This window comes from Phasianus colchicus, chromosome 7 (genome assembly GCF_987193195.1).
Source record: "Phasianus colchicus chromosome 7, bPhaCol1.hap1.1, whole genome shotgun sequence".
Taxonomy (NCBI): domain Eukaryota; kingdom Metazoa; phylum Chordata; class Aves; order Galliformes; family Phasianidae; genus Phasianus; species Phasianus colchicus.
Window position 1 is genome coordinate 36,576,757 of NC_143442.1, and position 24,351 is coordinate 36,601,107.

Genomic DNA, 24,351 nt, shown 5'->3' on the forward strand with positions numbered 1-24,351 from the left:
CACCAGGGACACCGTCTAGAAGTAGAATAATTACACCTGGCCTAACATCCAGGAGCAGCCTCCAACAAACAAACTGATACAGAGATGGGAAGATATGAAGAAGAACGTTTTCTGTAGCACTTTCTGCAAGAAAATATCTATTCCCTTCCAATACCACTGTTAGAATGTTACTGACTAGATCAGACTTCTTCAGTTAAGACAACAAAGCACAGAACAATTCATATTTAACTCGGTAAGAAATGTCTTAATTCTGAAGTCATCCCTTGCATTGGAGAATTCTATGTAAAAGTAAAACCAGATACATGAACTGTATAATGCTGTTTGAAGCTGTGAAGTTGCTATATATAACTCCCTTTCTCTTCTAAGACAACATTTCTATCTCTTTCATATCCACCATAACTCATTCCATAAGTTACAGTGATCAATAAGCAAGAAGAAGCCATTTCAGAATATTAAAATTCTACATCTTGTACAGAGCTTTACTTTTACAGAATGCTTTTTGGATATCAGTGACATTGATTCTTTTTCCTCTCTGCAAGTACTCAAGGAGCAGCCCCCCACCAGCTGTGTGAATTTTACAAACAGCTTAGCATTTCTTATTTACTAGTTGCAAAAAATTCCTATTCATACTTTGGTATGCCCCAACTGATCACTACAAAGATGCACAAGACTAAAGATTGAAGCAGTTTCTGCTCCAGAAATCTATGATTATGGGAAGATCCAATGCACAAATCAGACCATGAACATCTTTTACAGTCACCAGAAATGCCCCTCAGGGATTACGCTTTAAAATGGGTCCCTGCAATGGATGGCTGCACTTCTACTTGCAGCACTGCTTACCAAGTGGGCAGCAAAAATGAAGAATCTAAGAATGGCCAACAAAGGTGAAGCACTTTCCTGAACCATGAACAGGCAAAGGGCAAGACCGTGGTGTGCAAAGGCTGTGATCACTCCTACACGCGGTTCACCTGTCACATTTTTATTTATTTATTTTACTTATTACAGAAGCATATTATACAATATGCACATTCAGTAATTGAAAGTGCTAAGAAAAATTTCAAAGTAACATCTGCTAAAACACAAGTAGTGAAATGTATCATTGAGTTCAACTCACTGTCAGGCAGAAACCCCAGATTCCCAGTTCTTGCAGCTCAGAGGACGAATGATATCCAGGCTCCATCAGAAGAGGGGTGGCCAGCAGGGACAGAGAGGTGATGGCCCTCTCTACTCAGCCCTTGGGAGGCCACAGCTGGAGTACTGCACCCAGGTTGGGGGCACCCAACACAAGAAAGACAGAGAGCTGTTGGAGAGGGTCCACAGGAGAGCCACAAAGATGATCAGAGGACTGGAGCACCTCTCCTATGAAGACAGACTGAAGGAGCTGGGCTTGTCCAGCCTGAAGAAAAGAAGGCTGTGGGCAAAACTCATTGTGGCTTTCCAGTATTTCAAAGGAGTTTAGAAACATGAGGGAAATCAACTTCACATACAGGTAAGTAGTGATAGGACCAGGCGGAATGGCTTTATTCTAAAGGAGGGGAGATTCAGACTAGATGTTAGGAGGAAGTTTGTTACTGAGAGAGTGGTGAGGTGCTGGAACAGCTGCCCAGAGAGGCTGTGGATGCCCCATCCATCCCTGGAGGTGCTTAAGGCCAGATTGGATGGGGCCCTGGGCAGCCTGATCTAGTATTAGATCTGGAGGTTGGTGGCCCTGCCTGTGGCAGGGGGTGGAACTTAATGATCCTTGAGGTCCCTTCCAACCCAAGCCATTCAATAATTCCTTTTCTATGGCGCAGCTCTTGTCTCACTCAAATTTACAGGAGGGAGAGGAGGTTCTCTGCAATCTGTATACCCAGTGTGAGATTAAGAAACAATGGTTCAAAAGTTGGTCCGACCAGTTTATTAAAAATCTTAACCAGGGAGATGGGGAAGGGGAGGAAGGACATTATAATGAATTGGGGTAATGGGGAAGGGAAGGTGATAGAAAAGATAGGAAAGAAGCAGCAAGGAGTCTTTGTAGGAAGCAAGAGGGAGATAGTCACCACCATGGATCCAGCGTGGTTCATAGTTCAGTCATTGATCTTCAGTAGTGGTGGGCATTGCTGTTCAACGACGATGACCACGGTGATGACAGTGACTTCTCAATGGTAGTACCAACTTACAAGTAAGTCCAAAGTGGTCGAGTCAGCTCTCCTTGGAGTGGCAGCTTCTGGCTTTGCGATCTCAGCAGAAACTTCTTTGTTCCCATCCTCCCAGCCTTGCCAATAGATAAGAGGAAGCAGGGATGCCCACCTGCATCCTGTTTTTCACAGGACAGGATGGTACCATTCCCCAGTTTTCCCATACCAAGCCAGAGCTATTTAGTCACAGCCCAGATCTTCCACCAGTAAACACTCCTGAGCACTCTCTTCCGGAGGCAAGCAGCTCTGAAGAAAGGTGCTTTCAAATGTCCCCAAAGTGATGTCAATTGTCACACAGTAGCACCCATAACTTGCCTCAAGAAATCAATCAGACTCTTATCACAAGAAATACCTCAGGAAGCAAGCTTTGAGCCAAAAAACAAAGAAGGATTCTCACAGCTCTCCAGCCTCTTATCCTCCAATCTGAATCTAAAGATACCCTACATAGGCAGACCTTGAAATTACACTGGGTTTCAATTGTAAATTCAACAGTCATGCTCAAACAAGTACATCTTTATGAACACATCTCACTCTGACTTCAAATATTGTAGTAGCAGAAAATGTATTTTGGTATGTTGTGAAACCTGCAGAAAGGCCCCATCACTTCTGTTTACCACATAAGCACCACCCAGCCTCCCAGATAAACTCAAGCAATGCAAGTCCTCTGCTGCTTCAAGTCCACCTCTCATCCTCCCTGCCTGCACCACTGAGAAGAGCCTGGCTCCATCTTCTGGATAATCTCTTTGGAGATTTTTTTCCCTTTTCTTTTTATTTTGGCACCAGCAAATTGTCAGATTTTCTTACTTCCTATAGGTTAACTGGATCCTCATTTCCACTTTGGACAATTCCCTATAGGGAAACATCAACAAATTACAGAGAAAATACAACTGCACTACAACAGTCGTGATTTCCTTTGTTTTCTTCTTTCATACACGTGCTCTTGCCAACTTCTTTTTTATCTCGTTCAGGTCCATATCATACAGCTTCAATACATTTCATATGCACAGTTGGTGCTGTTATTAATGCAAATAATGATGAAAAGACACTTAATGTGCTGAAAATTGCTACAATTCATTACAAGAGTGGCTGACACTGACTGAGGCAGCAAAACTATATTCCACCCTGGCATGTCAGCAAACAATGTGGCTACACAAGGCAGGATTGCTTCTGGAAGAAACCAATCTGCTCCCCTTCAGCACACCCCAAACAACAGCCTTTGCCACAAATGATGCTGTTGAGCTGATCAATCAATGCTGAAAAAATATGAGATGGGTAGGAAGAAATTATTTTTGAGTGATCTGAATTGGCTCACAGAAAGTTCTGCCGAGTCCTAGGGTTAGCATAGAGGATCACTCCAGCCACTGCTGAAAGACAGAAGTTCTTTAATAATAATTACACACAGTTGTGTTTTCCTTGAGCTCTCCCACTGCTAATATTTTTCCTCATGACTTTACAACAATGACAATTAAGTGATTACTAATCACTTAATCTCTTGAAATCTCTTTATTAAAATATACAGCATCCATCCAAGAACTTCACCTATTTGATGTCTTAGCAGTGAACCACAGCACAACCACCTCCAGAATTCCAGTTCTCTGACAAAAAAATATGCAGCAACTCCCAGTATAAATATAAAAACTCTGCACAAAATATAAGCTAAGACAAACACTACAATTATAAAGACAAATATAGAAGTTCAAAAATACCAGACTAAAGTTTGTCCCCTCAATCCAACATGTTCCCTTGAGTACAAATACTGACAGCATCTACATGACCATACTTATTTTTCAGTAAGACCTCTGACTCATCCAGTGCACTGAGGAGATCCTGTTCAGAGAAGAGAATATTGAATAGCTTTTTGTTTTAAGTTCCTTTGCAGAGATGAAGCAGGCTTCAGGACAGAGGAATACCACAGGGGGCTCCAGGCTGCCATCACAAATCATCCTAGAAAAATTCATCATTTACACTCCAAAGTGTCTTCTTTGGGTAAGTTATAAACAAAAAACGATCTGATTCTACAGGAGTCAATCTTTCCATCTGGATCTGCTTTCACCTTTTACACCTTGCACTTAAACATCTTCCAGATACCTGCAGAATACAGCTGACATCTACAGATGATAAGGTATCTTTTACTCAGTCTCTTCCACTTCAACTGAAGAGATGGGAACATAAAAAGTTTGTATGGAAATTTCATTAGCAGCAGAATTGTCCTAGTTCAAAACAATAGATGATGACATTTGCCTTCAAAACCCTTGGCAAACGTAAGACACCACAGGCATTACTCGTGGTTCCAAAAGCAGCATTACAGCCATATCTTCTCCTTAAGATGTTGCATAAACAGTAGTACATTAATCTACTTCACATCCAGATGTGCTTTATCAAATCTTTAATTTTCAGAACATAGAAAGCTGTCAGAGGGTCATGCTAAAAGGCTGCTTGCTTTTTCCTTCAAAGATAAAGCAAATGAGCTTCCGGAATATGTAAGAGATTATGGATGGGGATCACACATCTGAGGAAGACAGACAGACGGATGTGGGAACAACACGGGACATGGCATGGATGCCACGCCATTTCATGTCCCTCAATCAACATTTATTCTATAGGCTACCTGAAATCTGCTTCCAGCACAACTGTTCGATAACCTACAAAAAAACATTTTGCAAAAGAGCTTCTTAAAAGTATTCTGTTTATTTCCTAAGTAACCCATCAAATCTTAATATTGCATTTTCAGGAAAGCATTACAAAGCTATATAATAGAGATTTACTTTCTGTTCTCCCAAAAAGGGGAGAACTGGGGCAAAATAAATGCCAGAAATGGACTCATCAGTCTCAAACTGATAAATTTGTAGTGTTTTTTTTTTTTTTTCCCAACACAAGTTACTGCATCACACAAAGTTATGACTGAACGTTACATCTCAGTTATCCCCAAGACTTTAAAGATTTTGAGACAGCAAAGAAAATGCATGAGTATTTTTAAATTGACACCCCACATCATGTTTAAATTGTTGAAGATTTCATTTAAACATTCATAAGACAAAGCCATTACTGTTCCCTACAGACAAATGCTTCAATACTGCATATTATTTCAGGCCAGAATAAAGAATCCCCTACACAGCTAACACAAAAAGATACACATGCTCTTAGAGTTCAGGATTTCAAACAGCTATAATTAGTTCCTTCACTCTGATGATCAATAGCCTCAGTGCATTTTATAAACAGCTGTGGAATTTTAAAGCAATTAAATCCCAGTTGATCTAATATGTATGTAATGCAAAGTTTTATTTCTCCATTCATCCAAACTCATCAGGTTTCTCACAACTTCCCCAGTAGTTTTTTCTGTAGTCTTGACTAATATGAGGAAAAATATCCAGTAGAGCTACTTTCTACTTCCTGACTGTGACTTTACCAACACAGAAGAGCATTTTGATTTTTACTCCCGGAAAATATGGCCTTTCCTGAGGCTTAGAGACCCTTAAAGCATTCCATCCTGCGTTACATCAACTTACCCGTATTTAAACAACTCTGCAAAATGGCTAACTCCATTTTTTTTCATAGAGAAGGTTACATTATACTATTGAAGACTGTCTTAATCATTATTTCACCTGCTTTCTATGTAACAGTTACTACATTCTTTATGACAGGATCTGGTAATTTTAGGTAATAAGCTTCTACTAGAAAATCACAAATAATGGGCTCTTCAGTCCCACACAAAAGCTACAGTTACTTCCTATGAGAATAACCCAAGGAATATCCTCCCAAGCCATCCAATAGCGTTCTCCTTAAAAACTTAAGTGACAGAAGGGGAATATATAATGGATTACATACAATCTTTGAATATACTGGCATTAGGTAATACAGCTGAGATTTAGCTTGGCTATTGCATTACAACTCCTGCCTCCCACAGCCTGAGCTGCAACTAGCTCGCATCTCACCTTGTCACACACATATTCCTTACATTTAGATATTTTTTTTTTACTTGTGAAAATCTGTTCTGTACTACTAAATGTTCTGAAAATGCAATTCCTTTCCCAAGAAAATGATCTTGGCATACCTTAACAACAGCTCTGTTTTTCAGCCAAAGCCTTGCAATGTTAACTTTTCTGATACCTACAGTCTGTAAATCATTTCCAGTTCATGTGTCACTTTTTCTTAGTCTGTATCTTGCTCTGTACAGAAGTATACTCTCTGCAATTTTCTGGATAAACCCTCCTGCACTTCAGAAATGTGATTCTTCATTTTTAGATTCTCTCAGGAACAAAGGCATTAGTTTTCCATAATCATCTTACTTTCCACTTTTTTTCATTGTACGTAACCTAACCCATCAGCTTCAAAATACTCAAAAATTGATATAAGTGGACAATAACTTCAAAGCCTTGTACACTTGCCTCAGATAGTGAGATCTTCTTTCAACAGCTATGCAGACTTACACATGAATTTAGAAATCAATTTCAGTTCTCAGACTATGGAAGATACTGTAAGAGTTTCATATTCTAAAGGTTTTAGAGTTGATAAGGTTCCCTCCCACTAACATTCTTGAAAGCAACATTATTTCAATCCTCATTTCAGAAGAAGAAGAAATCCTGATTACTCAAGTAGAGCTTTGGAAGGGTGCTGCTGATGGCTGACAATTCACTGCAACTAGGAGGGAAAAGTGTAACTTCAAAGTCACCATTCTGCATGCAGATTCTGCTTGAGGTTCCATTGTGATTTCCTTTGTTGTAATCTAGAAAAAAAAAATCACTATAAAAGCCACCAGTGAATTCCCCTCCTGCAGAAGCTCAGGATGAACTCATACACATACAAGACAATTCAAGAAAAGTCACACAGAATCCTTGACATCCAAAACTTCCTTGAAAAACACAACAAAACTGAAGGGAGCCCAGACTTCTGAATCAGCACCTAAGAAAGACAGGAACTGATAGAGGGGCTTGGTTAAGCACCCCTTCTGGTTGCAGGGGAAAGGAAAAACTGAACACAAAGGTCTTCCTGTACTGTTTGTAATGCAGCAGCCAGCAGTCGTGATGGATTTCTGTGCATCCCAAGCTCTCATCTTCCTTGGGCAGCAAAAAGCTGCAAGTTTTTACAACACAAAAATGCACCACTAAGGTCCATCTGAAAACATCCCTACATATACTTCAAATCTTTTCCTGCCTAAGATTTTGCCCAATTTTTCAGAGAGAAAAATAAAGCATCTCTGGAACTGAGCCTGGAGAAAGGAGTGGAAAAAAAACACCTTGGCTAAGCACTAGCAAAGAAAAGAAACATCCTTCTCCACTTACCATATCATTTGAACTGATCTTCTACTTTTCTGACATATCAAGTTAGAAAGGATCAGTATCTGTTAGGTTTACCTCTAGAAAGTACTATTACATCGACATGAGAATTAGACAAAATGACAAGAATTACTGCAAGTGCCAGACAGTGGGCAGAAAGAATTCACAGTGAACAAGTGCTAAGACACTGAGGAAAAGAACTGATATTCTGAAAGTAATTGATTTAAGAAATAACTGCAATAATGGTGTCTCCTGGTTTTCTCAAAAGACACTTCCACTTTTTCTGCAGTGCGGTTGGCACAGTAGAAGGAAGGGATGCCATTCAGAGGGACCTCAACAGACTTGAAAGGTGGGCCCAGGTGAACCTGATGAGGCTCTACACAGCACAGTGCAGAGTTTTGCACTTGGGCCAGAGGAATCCCAGGCATCCATGCATCCATACAGACTGGAAGTAGCAGTCCTTGAGAGCAGCCCTGCAGAGAAGGACCTGGGGGTCCTGATGGATGAAAAACTGAACGTGAGCCAGCAGTGTGCTCTTGCAGCTCGGAAGGCAAATGGGATCCTGGGCTCCATCAGAAGAGGGGTGGCCAGCAGGGACAGGGATGTGATTGTTCCCCTCTACTCTGCTCTTGTGAGGCCCCATCTGCAGTACTGCGTCCAGGTCTGGAGCCCCCAGTACAAGAAAGACAGGGAGCTGTTGGAGAGGGTCCAGAGGAGGGCCACGAAGATGATCAGGGGGCTGGAGCACCTCCACTATGAGGACAGGCTGAGGGAGCTGGGCTTGTTCAGCCTGGAGAAGAGAAGGCTGCGGGGTGACCTCATTGCAGCCTTTCAGTACCTAAAGGGAGCCTACAAACAGGAGGGGAGTCAGCTCTTTGAAAGGGTAGGTAACAGCAGACGAGGGGAAATGGTTTGAAGTTGAGGCAGGGAAGATTGAGGCTGGATGTCATGGGGAAGTTCTTTATTGTAAGAGTGGTGAGGTGCTGAACAGCTGCCCAGAGAGGCTGTGGATGCCCGTCCATCCCTGGAGGTGTTCACGGCCAGATTGGATGGGGCCCTGGGCAGCCTGGGCTGGTATTAAATGAGGAGGTTGGTGGCCCTGCATGTAGCAGGGGAGTTAGAGATTCATGATCCTTGAGGTCCCTTCCAACCCAACCATTCTGTGATTCTGTGATTTGTTTTTCAATTGCAGCTCTAGTAAACATGCCAAGAGAACCCTTTTTATTAAACACTCAGGGCAGTTAAGTGGAAATTGCACAAACCAGCAATTCAATAAACAGTTTAAAAATATTCAGATAGGGGTGGAATCGAATGAAGCATTATTCAGGAAAAAAAAAACCAAAAAAACCAAAAAAAACAGTCCAAAAAACGTAGGTGAACCTCAAAGAATCAGTACCAATTCCTATAATGTTGATAGCTGGATTTTCTTTAAACCTAAGTTTCCTAAGCCTGAAAATACAGCCCACTGGAATTTACCATTAAACACCCAATGGCTTCATTCTATTAAATGCAAATTATTTCATTGCTACTAAAAATGTGTTAAACAACATAAAACCACAATAGTTACTACTTTATCAACCATTTCATTACTTGGAGTAGTGCATCAATATATTTTGTTTGTTTGCTTCTTTCTTTCTTTCAGTCACAATGGAGAAGTGCTGCACTTGTAGAAATTTATTTAAAATAATCGGAGGCGGATTTCACCAAAGCTATTTTTATTGGTTATGCACAACAAAGTCCTTCATTTTCCAGTGAACAGTCCAACAGTTCTCCCAGAACAAGACTAGGCACCAGTTATTCTACAGCACCAGTTAACATTTTTACTGCAGTCATTCTACCAAGTATGATTTCCAATGAGAGTAACCACAAAATACATTCTCAAGCCTTGGAGTTCAGAATTTCCCTTATAAAAGGGCACTGAAATTTGGTTCACATGATAAGAAAGCTATCATAACGTCAACACTGCATGAGTCACCAACTGTCCAACAGCACACGCTTGTCATCATGGGGAATTATCTCATACTAATTCACTATCCCTACTTTGCACTGTCAAAACATCACTTGTTTTAACACACCAAGACCTCCCCTTGTTGTGATTTAGCTAATGTCACTCTAATGTTATCATAATCACTACTTAGCAGTTCAGTGGCCAACAACCAGTAACGAAAAAGCTACTGCGAACCAGCAGAGGAAGAATAAATGTCTCACAGAACATGTCTGAGATGTTTCTTTTTACAGAAAAGGTAACACTCAAAGCATCCAGCGAAGATAATCTTCATCACTAAAATCTATTCAACTGTGACCAAAACAGTCTAACCACAAATAAATAGCAAAAGCAGCCCTTATGGAAGAGCTTGCCCAATGGAAGATGCAGAGAAATTGGTAGTGCACAGAAAAGACACAATGACCACTGGAACAAGTCTCAAGTATTACCTATGCACAAATTCTGGATATTTAAAATCATTAAAAACCTCTCCTCCGAATGTACATCGGAGCAGGGAACAGTTTTAAGCTAAAAGAGGGGAGATTTATGTTAGAGGTTAGGGAGAAACTTTTTTCTCAAAGGATGGTAAGGCACTGGCACAGGCTGCCCAGAGAGCTGTGGATGCCCCATCTCTGCTCAAGGTCAGAGTGGATCAGGCCCTGGGCAGCCTGATCTGGTGGGGCAAGCAGCCCACAGCAAGGGGTTGGAAATGGATGGGCTTTGAGGTCCCTTCCGACACAACCATTAGAATACCGAGCCAAGAGTCAGAAGCTGATACAAAATAGGAGGGGTCCCTGCACACAGAAGTTAATAGCGAAAGAGGTACAAAACCTCTCGAGCTGGACACCATGCTAACATTTCTACTGCAGTTCCTTTTTCCAAGTAAGAATTCATACAGCAAAGCCATCAAGAAGGTGCTTTTTTTTTTTTTTTTTTTTTTTTTTACCATTGGAAAAGGGAACCAGGGCTCCTTCCCTGCCTCTCAGGAGCTGGCTGGTTGAGGTGGGATCTCTCTGACTAGTGATTAGCCCAGGGGGTCTCAGTGGCACAAAGATTTCCAGCACCCGAAGTTTTTGTCGGCTGACAAACACCTTCCATAAGGAAGGAAAGATTCTGGTCTGCAACATCCTAGTGACCAGTGTCAGGTACCAATAAAATTACTAATTGATATTTTGTGAAAATAAAAACAAAACAACTCATCAGCATCAGTATCTGCAAAGACTAAGACTGAAGGAAACCATGGTTTCACACTCACTTAGCAATAGTGGCAGACACTTCTACGCCCAGCATCACAAGTTTGGGCAAGTCTAGAAATGTAGATGTCCTTTGTTCCAGCCACTTTAATGAGAACAAGGAAGTCGTCATTTCTGTGACAGCCTCCTCCATCTGTCACACAATCACATCAGTCAACTGCTACTGCAGGATGGCCCAGCTCACTGCATTATTCAAGACAAGCAACACAAAACCTCACAAGCAAAGCTGATGCACAAAACCAGAGGCTCTCACTAAATGCAGCCTGCTTTCCTGCTGACACATCATGTTATGTCTCAGCATTTGACCACCACAAGATAATTCCTTGGTTTACCAAACCACTCAAAGACGACAAACTCACAACCAGCATCAATACAACACAGAGAGCCACAGCAGCCAAAATAGCCCCTTAACTTACTGGTGTCCTCTGGATAAATTATCTGAATTCCTGAAGAAAATACAGGAAAAAAAAACTAACTAAACTCCTAATGGAGGCCTAGGGGCAAAACTCCCCTTCTGGGACAGGGCTGCTCAGCCTGGTGCAGCACTGCTCTGCACAAAGCCGGGACTACAACAGACAACTTGTGATTCCCTGAGAGCAGCCAGGAAGCAGAAAAAAACCAAGATCCTCGTTGAAAATACTGAGGATCTTTTGTGCTGAAGATGGGAAATGGAAAGAATGAGCTCTTGCAGAAGGATGCCCCAAAACTTGGTCAGAAAACCAGGACACAAAGGATAAAAAGGATAACAAGACTCAGAAGCAGCAGCAGAACTGCAGCATTGCGGTGGGAAGGAAGGAGCTGGCCTCCTAACTGATACCTCCTGTACACACACACGTTCATCAGCCTGTTCGGTGTAACCAGCATGTGGGTCCTGCAGTAGCAGAGAATGTTGTTTTGAGGATAAATAAGAACATATCGCCTCATAAACATTATTCTTATACACCTGTTTATCTGGAAAAGAAGTCTAGGGGAAAAAAAAAGATAATTAGAAATGAAAGAAGCAAGAAAATCAGGGAAAAAAAAGCTCGCGAATTTGAGCCACAATAAAGAAAATCCAGAAAACAAAATGATTTGCATCTGTCTTTGTAATATGATGACAGCAGTTACCAATATATTTCAAGTTTGCACAAATCAGAAATAAAAGAGGCAGGATTTTGCCAGATCCTTCTTGCTGGAGGCCAGAAGAAACACTGGTCAACAAGAGGTAAGATCCATTTCTGAGCCAGCTCTGTGAAGACTATTCAAATCCTTACTATAGGTAGAGATAATAAAATAGAAACATCTTGACCTTTAAAACATAAACTAAGCAACCCTGTCTCTTGCAACAGTGCCTTGGGGAAAGAGTTGCAATAAAGGAAAGTTAACTTTGTGTTCTGTTGAGCATCTCTGGGGAAACAACTCAAGGAAACAGCAAAGATGGCAGAAGGATACTAGGATGATTCAGAGGCTTTAATGATACAGCCATATATTGCAGCTTTGCCCCCAGAATTCTGCACTGCAGAATTTCTTTGACCTCATTCACCAACTGGTGCTGGAAATCCATACAAATATCTTCCATCCATCTTCTGATAGTGCTTCAGTACTGCCATCATCACTTCAAGAAACTGAGGACAGCCCAAAAAGTTATGCATCTTGAGAGCTACAAATCTGGTGCCAAGAAACTGTTACATACTTAACACAAATGCCAAATGTAATCAGAGAGAGAGATGACCAAATATTTTGCTTTTGTATTTGTATACAGGTGTCATAAAAGGATGTTACATCCAGTAACACACAGGGCTACATTTGTAACTCAGTGCTATAAAATGAAGCTGACATCTTCAATCATTGCTTCATGCTCCATAGCCCTTCATCAATGAAATCGTGTTTCAGAACAAGTTTCCACCTTTAACAAAAAGGGAAAAAAATTCTTACAGTAAGTAATACAACCTGCAAATGAAAAAACTCCAAGACCAGTGAAAGTGATGGAGGAACCGGGAATCTGTGGGGAAGGGATGGAGCACTACAGACAAAACCCACGGCCAACCATGCTATGCTGCTGCTCTGGTAGAGCTTTCCAACGTGGCTGCTGCTCATCTCTAACACCAACCCGAGACTCCATACTGGAAGCTCCTAAAACCATTTCTAATTACCCTCCAAAACAGAGGAAAAAAAAAATCCTAGATTCCACTGTGATTGTGGAGGTCAGCTTCTCTTTGTCTTATAGAGAATGGTACACAGGACTTCAAAGTTTTCAACATTGTTTTTGTTAACTGACATCTCTCTTAAACCTCTAATTTACAGGTTATTTTTAATAAAGGCATAGCAGGACTTCGATAACAAACAATACCACATTTCTGCAGCAGAACTGACAACCAGACCCCTTTTTGAGAAACAGCCTTTCATTTGAAATAATGAAAAAGGGGAGCATTAAGTTAAGACACCAGTAAAAACGTGAAAAACTGGTTTTCACTGCAGTAATACAGCCAGCGCAGCTACCAGCCTCCTGTTTATCAGTGCTGCAATTACATTAACATGCTGGGATAACTCTGAAGCACTGGGGACAGCTCCAATGATGGCATCTCACTTTACAAAACCACATCCATTACATTCTGGACAGGACCACTGAACCCAGCCATACCCTCACTGACCGGCAAAAAGCTTAACAAGGTTGGGAAGCAGAGCATGGAGAAAGAGAAAGTCCTGTAGGACAAATGCTGGCATCCAAGGGCTGGAGCACAGCTGAACCAAAGTTCTCCTACCAAATCCAACAAGCAGTGCACAAGAACAGGCTGTTCCTGAATTCTGTAAGGCGAGCTGTAGGGAAAGAAGACCAGTGTGGATGAGCTGAGAACTATTGTTGAGACTCCAGAAGAAAAAGAGAGTCATGTCCTCTGGAAGAAGGGACAGGCTGCTTGGGGGATTACAATGGTAAGAGAAGAACCAAGGAAAATTTCTATCCATTACTTGATGCAGCAGGGAATGTGACCACTGAAGATAAGGAGAAGGCTGAGGTCCTCAGTGCCTTCTTTACATCTGTCTTTAATAGCCAGACCAGTTATCCTCAGGGCACTTTACGCCCTGATCTGGGATGCTACTCAGAAAGCACCCCCAGCGATTCAGGTGGAGACAGTCAGAGAGCTCCTCCTCCATCTGGACTGTCACAAGTCCATGGCACCGGATGGCTGCACCCTCGGGTGCTGAGGGAGCTGGCGGGGTGATTGCCGAGCCACTCTCAGCCATCTGCCAGCGCTCCTGGTTAACTGGAGAGGTCCCAGAGGGTTGGAGGCTTGCTGATGTGTCTCCCATCTTTAAGAAAGGCTGTAAGGAGGATCGGGGAACTACAGGCCTGTCAGCCTGACCTCGGTACCGGGGAAAGCAATGGAGCAAATCATCTTGGGGGAGATCGCACGGCATGTGTGTGGTGTCCAGGGGGTCAGGCCCAGCCAGCACGGGTTCATGAAAGGCAGGTCGTGCTTGGCCAACCTCATCTCCTTCTATGACTGGGTGACCAGACTGGTAGATGAGGGAAAGGCTGTTGATGTAGTCTACCTGCTTCAGCAAAGCCTTTAACATGGTCTCTCACCTTCTTGGGCTAAGGAACTGGCTAGAGGGCCATGCCCAGTGGGTAGTGGTTAATGGAGTGAAGTCCAGCTGGTGACCTGTTTCAACTGGTGTCCCCAAGGGTTGGTACTGGGGCCCATCTTGTTTAATATCTTTATTGATAGACCTAGATGAGGGGATTGAGTATATCTTCAGAAAGTTTGCAGATGATACCAAGTTGGGAGGTGGTGTCGATCTGCATGAGGGTAGGGAGGCCCTTCAGAGGGATTTAGATAAGCTGGATCGCTGGGCTGAGGTGAATGGGATGAGGTTCAACAAGACCAAGTGCCAGGTCCTGCACTTTGGCCACAACAACCCCAGGTAATGCTATAGGCTTGGGGATGTGTGGCTGGAAGACTGCATTGAGGAAATGGACCTGGGGGTGCTGATCAACACTCAGTTGAACGTGAGCCAACTGTACCCAGGTGGCCAAAAGGGCCAGCGCCATCCTGGCCTGCATTAGAAATAGCGTGGCCAGCAGGAGCAGGGAGGTGATCATCCCCTGTACTCAACTCTGGTGAGGCCGTACCTCGAGTACTGTGTTCAGTTTTGGGCCCCTCACTACAGGAACGACATTGAGGCCCTGGAGCGTGAGGGGTCTGGAGCACAAGTCTTATGAGGAGCGGCTGAGGGAGCTGGGATTGTTCAGTTTGGAGAAGAGGAGGCTCAGAGGAGACCTCACTGCACTCTACAATTTCAATGCACTCTACAACTACAACAAGGGAGGCTGTGATGAGGAGGGGTTTGGCCTCTTCTCCCAGACAACAAACAGGACCCAAGGAAATGGTCACAAGTTGTACCAGAGGAGGTTTAGGTTAGACTTAAGGAAGAACTTTTTCTCTCAGAGTGGTCAGGCACTGGAATGGCTGCACAGGGAGTCAGCCGTCCCTGGCAGTGTTCAAGAGGCGTCTGGATGAGGAGCTGCGAGATCTGGTTTAGTGCTTGTGGTAGCAGTGGTGATGGGAGGGCAGTTGGACTAGATGATTGGTCGTTTCCAACCTTGTGAGTCTATGATTCTATGCCTTCAGCATAGAATCCTCCTGCACCTCCAGCATTCTGGCTCATGGTTAGGGTAACTTTCAATGCTTGAACAGTGTTCAGGACCTGCACAAGGAGCACAGTGGATGAAGGCACCCTATGGGCAGGACACTTATCCACCAGGAAACAAGCTGAATGGCATTAGTTCCAGCAGACACTTGGCAGTTTGGTCAGTCTAAGCTCACTTTCTGGAATAACAGCACCCATCAGTACAGGTTAGGGGCTGACCTGCTGGAGAGGAGCTCTGTGGAGAAGGCCATGGGTGCCCTGGTGGACAGCACATTGGCCGTGAATCAGCAGTGATTTCATCACTGTTCATAAATATTTAAGTGCGAGTGTCAAGTGGATGGGGCCAAGCTCTTTTTGGTGGCTCCCACAGACATGGTAAGGAGCAACAGGTACAAAGCGGAACACAGGAAGTTCCATACAACAATGAGAAAGAAATTCTTTACTTTGAAGGTGTTGGAACAATAGAACAGGCTGCCCAGAGAGGTTGTGTGGTCTCCATCTTTGGAGATATTCAAAACTTACCTGGATGCTTTTCTGTGCAACATACTCTATGGAACCCTGATTTAGCATGAAGTTGGAAAGGGGGATCTCTAGAGGTCCCTTCTAACCCCAATGATTCTAGGAAGAGAAGTCCACTCCAAACCATACAAAGCAAAGATGCTAGTTCCTCTTCATAGTTTAAGAGCCATAGTATCATTAAAGCCATCATAACTAGCTGTCCAGGAAAGGAAAATCTTCATTCCAACCGCCATGTTATTAAACAAATCTGTTTGCGTTCTCTATCACAACAAGAAAGTTTTGCTTTAGAAGCCCCCTTTTTTCCAGCAATCTAGTTTCCTGTAGTAGAAAGTCTAGTTGTAACAGAACCTAGCCCCAGAATACTGAAATAAGGCTTTTAGAGCAGGCAGGCCTCTGCTTGGGCACAAAAACAGGCCTGGGAACAAAGGTCTGCCACTGTGAAGGTGCAGCTTTCCTCCTGGAGGACATGTTTATAGGGAGCTGTGACTGCAGTTCCAGGTGCACACTGTCTTCACCTCACCAGTAGCAAAGGAAATCCTCCACCCAGCTGAGCAAAGCCCCCTTTTCCCTGCCTCCCAGTCAAGCATCTCCTTACACTAACGGAATCTCTCCTAACAACAGCCCCATAACACATGCCTCAGACAGCAGAAACACAAGCACAACCAAGGCTGTCAGTGTGTGTAGGGACACACTACTGTGACCTTTCCCAGCTGCAAATCAGATGAAGGACACCGCATGTCCCAGGGGCTCAACAGCAGCCCCTCCCTGGTCCACAGGCTCACTTAGTCCCAGTAGCAGCTGGCAATCCTAAGTTGTTATCACACATGACACGATATCTTCTATTGGAGAGGCTCTGAAACTAAGCATCAGGTCAAGGTCAAGATGGTCACTTGCAAAGGATTTGTCTCTCCAGTTCTAACAGTTCTGCAGATCGTATTTGTTTTCAGGTATTAAATGATCACATGAACAAATGCAGCTTACAGACATATGTCCTGAGAACTTCCCTAACAGAAAGGTGCAGGAACGCCTTCACTGTCCAAATACTACACTTCACTGTCAGGAAACCACACCAAAGTGCCAACACCTCTCCCCAGTTAGCACAGTCAGCACAGTCATGCACTGCCCAGCAGTCATTGCTAAACCCATCCGCAGGCATCAGAGCACGGACACAACAGCCAGGCACTCAGTACACTGCACTGTTTCATCAGCTGGCACCTTCTCCCAGCCAGGTGTGTGCATCACACCAACTGCAAGATCTCAAGCAACAACAACAAAAAAGGTAAAGTTTCCTGGCACACACTATTGTTCTCTGTTGTTGTTTTTTTTCCCCTAAGTGAGAAATGATCAGTGGGATCAACACTGTACGAGTGAGCCTTCTGCCCAGACAAGCCTTCCATTGGAGCCACAGCAATCTGTGCATTAAGCTCCCCATCCACACACCAGAACCAAAATCCCACCTTTCCTCCAACTTCTCTAAAACCGAGTACAGAGGAAACTCTGGAGGAATGTATTAAGGGCTGGAAAACATAACATCCCAAAAAAGCATTAAAATAAGGTTATAATTAAGACAGTAAACTCCATGCAAGCACACCTCCATCTTTAGGTTGATCCTACTGGACAGAAGTCATCCGAAAATGAACTACCAATGTAACAAGCAGCAGTGCAGCTGAATATATCTGAACTGGAAAAACAAACAAACAAAAACTCTCTATAGCAGAGAGAATCTCTGCTAAGAGCTTCAGCACAGCCCCCCCAGATTAGCCTGCCTGTAGCAACATGCTATGGAGAAAGTGAAAGCCAAGAGCTGAGAAGGACAGGGGACAGCCAAGCACAAGCCACACCACAGGGAGCTACGAATGTGTTCCAGGTGCAGCTCTCAAATAAAGTGGGGTTTTAATGAAAGGATAAATTACACGAGTGGCATTTGTGTCTAAACAAGGACTGCTCTTGAAAATGATCAAACATTAACAGAAAGCACTGCACGGATACTTCATCTATTCACATTAAAACACACAAAGGTGCAATGCGCTGTCATAATGAGACACAAACTTGGAAACAACATACGGACATTTGCATCTGCACTGCAGACTGGATTTCAAGAAAAAAAGGGATTCCGACCTTTAGCTCCCTCAAGTTTTGCCATGACAACTTGCAGCAAAAAGGGGGAAATTCTGAACCAGCTTCTCGATTTATTTATAGTTGAAAACAGTTTCAAGTTCCCTTCCTTCCTTCCACAGGAAGGAGCCGTGGGCACCTTCAGCAGACCGCAGGCAGCAGCAGCGGGAGCTGCTGAACTCAGCACGCCCATCGCCGCCGCGCAGCATGGAGGATCGCAGGAGCCACTCGGAAGAGGACACTCACCTGCCTCTGAAAGAGGGAAATAAGCAACGGGCTGCAAGGATCAATTTACTTCTTCCAGAAGCAGGGTATCAAGATCTGTATCCATCCTCCATAGATTAAACCGCAAAGAAACGACCCGGAATCGCCGCTCCTTCCCACCCGAGCACGTGAGCGCCGCGCTCCAAGGGCAGCGCGTCTGTCCGAGCAGAGCCTGCGGACGGTCACAGAGCCGACACACGGCAGCACGGGGCCGCGGGGGCTGGAAAGGATCTCTGCGCATCTGCAGGTCCCCCCGCCCAAAGCCGTGCCGCAGCAGGTGCCCTACCGGCAGGTCGCACAGGAAGCGTCCCGGAGAAGGAGATTCCCCCAGCCCTGCGGGCAGCGACGGGCCGGAACGGCCAGGGGAAGAACACCGTGACGGCAGTCCTTTCTCGCCTTGAAGAGTTCTGCACAGAACCGCACCGAGGCGAAAAACGAATCGCTTCGGATCTCAGACCTCGACGGGCAGCAAAGGCAGCGCCCAGCGCCGATCCGCCGGGCCGGGCAGTGCGGGGCGACCGAGCGGCAACGGAGCGGTGCGACCGGCAGCGCGGGGCCACGGCCGAACCGCCGAACCGAAGAACCGAGCGGTCGAACCGCCGCCCGAAGCGGTTCGAACCGAACCGAAGCGCCGAGCGGAGGCGGAGGAAGGGAGCGGCGCTGCAGGGCCGCACTCAGACACGGCCCCGCGGCACGGCCTCGCGGCGGTCGGGGCCGGACCGCGGTGCCGAAGCCCCCGGCACGACCCGGGCACGGCCGCGGGAAGCGGGGCGAGGCCGGAGCGGCTCCCGCGCCCCTCTCCGGGCGTCGCGGCGGAGGCACCGCGCCCCGGCACCGCGCCGCCCCGGAGCGCCGCCGCCACCGCTCCGCTCTCACCTTCCGACAGCTCCAGCTCCAGCTCCGCCAGGCTCTCGCGCACCTCGGGCGGCAGCGGCACCGCGTCCAGCGAGCAGCCGCCCCGCTCGGCCGCCATAGCGCGGGCCCGCCGCGGCCGCCGCCCAGCACCGCCTCCGGCGGGAGCGGCAGGAAGGGGAGCTGCCGGCCCGAGCGCACCGCGCAGCCGCCGGGCCCGGCCCGGGCAGCGCCTCCTAGCGGCAGGCAGCGCCGGGCGGAGCGGCCCCGCGATGGGAGGGCGAGGGCGGCTCCGCTCGAGGACGGGACGGGACGGAGCGGCACCGCGGCCCCGGCGGCCCCACCGCGCGCGTTCGCTCCGCGCCGCTGAACGGGGCCCTGCGGGCTGGCGGAGGAGCCTCGCTCAGTTCTGAAGTCGGGACGCCGCGCTGCCGAGCCGTGCTGCGTGCGCGGCCCTGGGGCTGACTTGCGGTAGCGGTCACTGCGCTGCGGCACACAGCGCCGGTAAGGGAATACCGAGCGTTTTGTGCGCGGCCGAACAGCGCTCGGCCCTTCTCCGGTCTCGTCCACCCCCTCCCGAGCAGTGCAGCTCTCGGACGTTGTGTTGCTGACACACAGACAGATGTGCTGGCGTACTTCAGGCTCTGCGCTCATTTCAAGAACAGAAGCAATCCTCGCGACGTGCCAACCTGCTGCCAGCAGAGCACGGCACGCACCCACAGATGGACCTTCTGTCCCTTAAAGGTGGGCCAGCCGTCTGCCCAAAGAGCTGGGCGTCAGACCTCACAGTTCCCTGGGATTCGTGGCATCACTGCTGCCACTGCCCACCTCCCCCCGCCCGGCCCAATGCGTGCAGGGACGGCTCTGTACACGTGGACTGAGCCACTGTCTCACACAGGTCTGCTCCCAGCTCATGATACTGAACTTACAGAGCACGGTGCGCTGTCAGAGATCAAACAAAGCGGCACCGAACCGCTGCAGATCCAGGTCCTAACAGCCCTCCTACATGCAAAGGAAGAATGCAAAGTGCAATTCACGTGCAAACATGAAATGATGGATTTTATTCAGTGGCAGCTGTGAATGCTTGCCTGGAGATGCATGTTGTTTATAGCAGAATACAACCTGATGCTGCATTAAGGACACCATTTACATTCAGGGCACAATTTGACAGAATGCCAGATCTGCCTAAAGGCCCCGGAACCAGAATGAAAGGAATCCACCACGCTCATGGATCTGTATAAACTTGTTCTGTCAATTCACGCGGGGTTAGAACTTTGCAGAAGCCACCTTACTCTCGCAGGCTTTCACACCAAATAGGTATTGTTTGTTCATGCATGGGTGCCTCTGCAGCAGGCAGCCCGCAGGGGCAAGGGAGGCACCCGAACGCTTCGCCCATGGCAGAGCTGTGGGATAGGGCACCCAGATGCAGAATGACACCCATCAGCGCTCATCAGCAAGCCATATTGCCCAAGGGCAGCTTTGCCTCTCAGAGCTGTAGGTGTGAGCCTGAACTGCAGCATCCTGCGTTCCTGTGACCCCAGAATGCAGCCCGAGCGCACCAGTAAACAACAGAAACACACTGCCTTGTCAGGGACAGCACTTTCTCACAGCCAGAAGCATGTGCTAAAGAGCCAAGGTGGTCAGGGCAGGATCGGCCCAGCAGTGCCTGGACTCTTGGCAAGAATACATCTTCCAAGGGCTGGCACCAGAGCTCCAAAGCCACATCTCCAAGTGGCACAGAAGCTCCTGGCATGAATTCAGGAAGACTGATGTTCTCTAGCAATGTCAAATGTATCATGGATATAGCCACCATGTTAACGTTTCCAGGGAAAGTCCTGCTGAACACAGTGTCAGAGTTTCCATGTGAGTGTGTCACCCATAGCTGTTGAGTTTAGGGATATAAACAAGATCAGTAATTGCAAGAAAAGTTAGCTTTTTTCTTTTCTTTTTTTTTAAATTTCTATTAGATCAAGGTCAGTCATAGAAGAATCCAAGGAGTGGCTTGATACTGAAATGGAATCTGATGACGAACAGACTAAGGGAAATAAGTCCTAAATAGGACTTGGCAAAGCCAAAAAAGCAAATCTTGGAATCCCAGAAAGGAATGTGTCTTAAAGATGATTTGGGAGAGTTTTTAGTTGCTGTTAGTTAACAATCTTGCAGAAATACTAAACCCAGATAATCAGAAAAGCAAAAAAAAAAAAGAAAAGAAAATTGTAAGGTGAAAACAAATAACTATATGCTGTAAGAGCTCACTAATAAAATGTGATTTTAATAATTTTTTTTTAAACAAGGAATCCAGCTATACACTATAGAAAAATAAACACCAAACAGACTTTTTGCAATTGACAGTACAGCGATACAGGCACACTTCAGCTGTTAACATACTAGTAATTCTGCATGAGAATGTAAAACATTGCTCTTAGTGAAAAGTAATTTCCTCTTATAGTACTAAAATATAATAAAAAGTCATGAAAATCTGATGCAAAAGCACTGCCCTTTATTTAGTTGCACAGAAGATGACAAGTGCCTCCATTCACCAGGGAATAACTCAGAAGGAAGCAATAACTTGGTGGTTTCACAGTACAGATTTCAGAAGCGTTCTGATCACTTTTTCATGTTTCTCCAGCAAGGCAGGCCTGGAACTTGTCCTAAATTTAAATAAAACAAATGGATATTAGAAAAGTGCTTGTGTAATGCTAAACAGGGTGCAGTTAGAAGCATGTTATTTCCTCAGTATACTTCATGAGCTATACTGAAAGCAATTACCATCTTCATGATCACCTAGGAACTTGAAAGCTTACAGCCCTGCCAAAGCAAACATTCACACATTAAGACCAATGCTCAATCAGAAGAGTACACAGGGAGCAATGGATTGCTTCTTCAACCTGACTGCTCACGATGATCCAACATGCACTCTGCTGACAGCAGGACAAGGGGAAATGGTTTTAAGCTGAGGGAAGGGAGATATAGGTTGGATGTCAGGGGGAAATTCTTTACAGAGAGAGTGGTGAGGTACTGGAACAGGCTGCCCAGGGAGGTTGTGGATGCCCCATCCCTGGAGGTGTTCAAGGCCAGATTGGATGGGGCCCTGGGCAGTCTGGTCTAGCACTGAATGTGGAGGTTGGTGGCCCTGCGTGTGGCAGGGGGGTTGGAGATTCATGATCCTTGAGGTCCCTTCCAACCCTGGCAATTCTGTGATTCTGTGCTGCTGTACAAGCTGTTGTATCTGTGGGGTGATGTAAAGTTCAGCAACCTCACGTTACTCAGCTCTGTTCTGAAGGTCCCTACTGCATCATCTGGTAACATGAACGTCCTCAAACCAGTATGCATTGTACTCCAGTTAAGTGCTCCACACTTAGCACAAAATCCCTTACCCTGTGAAATACCTCAGGTTTCAATTCTAACATGTGATTATCTACACCTGCCATAAACAAAGTACTTGGGAAAAGAAAAAACAAAAGTCATGATGTTAAGGTTTCTAGGAAAAATGCTGCCAAGAGTGCTAGTTTCCACATGGAAGTGTCACTGTAGCTGTTGATTTTAAGGATAAAAGATCAGGATTTGTAAACAAAGTTAACTTTTTTTTTTTTTTTAAGCCTTTTAAACCTTAAAAAAAAGTATTTGGTGAAGTCAGCCAGAAAAACAAGGTCTTGGACTTTCCCCAGAGCTGTTATCCAGCTGTACCATGCTCCTATGAACTCTGACAAAGCCACATAAAATCATCATCTTTCTAAAGAAACACACATGGTTTTCAAGTTTAAGTTGTCAATGTTACCTCTAAGGGTGTGTTAGGATTGTACCACACAATCTTAAGAATCTGCCTCAGAAGTTAAAGTCATTATTTTTCCAAATGCAGAAATAAGTACTAAACATTACTGATACTTCTGCTGGATCAGTGACTGAATGCCTGTCCCACCCTCCCACAAACATCTCCGTAAAGATGATCTATTTGCTGATGACAGATCAAAGAGGTGGCAGTAAGAGCATCAGTGACAGAGGTCCGCAGCTTCAGTCAAGTATGTTTTTGTCTTCTTCACCTCAGCTCAACCAACATCCTGGTGCAAAAGCTGCAGGGCAGTTAATAAGATACAGGACTGCCTGGGAAACAGCGTTGACAAAGGTGAAAGAAACATGTAGGTGTGCATATGCAATTTGCAGAAGGATCAAAGTGGCCCACCCCTAGTGCCATGACATCTGCACAGCAAAATCTGTTCAGCTTTTGGCTGAGTGTATGGGGAACTAAGGAAGGTGCTGGTAGGAGGAAATAAACATTTCTTGCCTAGAGATCAATGACTACAGTGACCCACCAGTATTCTTAGGAAGAAACAACTGATTGTGGAGATGAGCATCCAGAACATCGGGAAAGAATCAGCAACAGCAGTCGAAAGGGAAAACAGTTGGACAAAAACATCCATGGCATTATCTGACTTGATGACTCACACAAGCTCAGACCAGAAAACTCAGTAACAAACTTGGATGGGCAAAGTAAGTTTTGGGGAAGATGTTCCAAAGACCCCAGAGGAATGGCTGCCAAGAGGCCTCTCCAATGCGTAGGGCTCACTGGAGCCCAGGAGGAGGCACCCCAGCCTTGTGTGTTTTTTAGCCTGAGAAAAATATGGTTGTTTCCTTGGGGTTTTCTTGGTATTTTCATTTTTTATCTGCTATGGAACAACAGGAAGTGATAAGTGAAGGAAGTAGGATAGTTCATGCTGCAGAGGAGGCCATACTCAGCTATTACAATGACATTACAGTGACTGAATTTAAAGCAAGTTATCTCCATACATTTCATTTAAACTGCAGAACTTGCTTATTTAAACTTGATTACAGGAGGGGAAAAAATGGCATGGAAATTACTCACCCTTATCTCAGAAGAATTTCACTGAAGTTATCCTGAGAAATGACATATTTGGACTTGAGGTACGATGTTTCAGAGACTTAATTTTTTCTCCTCCCACACATAAAATAAATCTTTCACTAAAATGATGCTTTTTACATTCTCTAAGTATTACAGACAATATGCAGGAAAACCCATGCAAAGAGGACTGCAGGCTGCTCGCAGCTCTGAGTGCAGCAGGGCTCCTCTTACCTGGCTGCATCCCTCCTAGTCTTTGCTGGATAATCTCCAAGCGGTGGATGTATTCTGTAAGTGATCGTTCAGGATCCTGAGTAGGCACAGGTGACTTTTCTGAAGTGGATGGAGGCAATCTTAAAAAAGATAACAAAGTTGTTTGTTTTTTTTCCCTCATGCCAAACTCCAATTTATACTCACATAGACTGTAACT

General features: G+C 45.2%; 2 protein-coding genes across 9 annotated transcripts in view; both read right to left on the bottom strand.

The window, feature by feature from the left end:
- The window catches only part of DIP2A (DIP2 acetate--CoA ligase A), a 104,623-nt gene extending 85,377 nt beyond the window's left edge, over positions 1 to 19,246 (bottom strand). For both annotated transcript variants that reach the window (XM_090144580.1, XM_090144579.1), the window contains exon 1: positions 19,091 to 19,246. In XM_090144580.1, coding sequence (XP_090000706.1) covers positions 19,091 to 19,187 — 97 coding nt within the window. In that variant the 5' untranslated portion in view covers positions 19,188 to 19,246. The remainder of the gene's footprint in view (positions 1 to 19,090) is intronic.
- Positions 19,247 to 21,544: 2,298 nt separating this feature from the next.
- Positions 21,545 to 24,351, bottom strand: part of PCNT (pericentrin) — a 97,585-nt gene continuing 94,778 nt past the window's right edge. For all 7 annotated transcript variants that reach the window (XM_031604482.2, XM_090144582.1, XM_090144581.1 and 4 more), the window contains 2 exons: positions 24,156 to 24,274; positions 21,545 to 21,717 (listed from right to left, as the gene is read on the bottom strand). In XM_031604482.2, the coding sequence (XP_031460342.2) occupies positions 21,674 to 21,717; positions 24,156 to 24,274 (163 nt within the window). In that variant the 3' untranslated portion in view covers positions 21,545 to 21,673. The remainder of the gene's footprint in view (positions 21,718 to 24,155; positions 24,275 to 24,351) is intronic.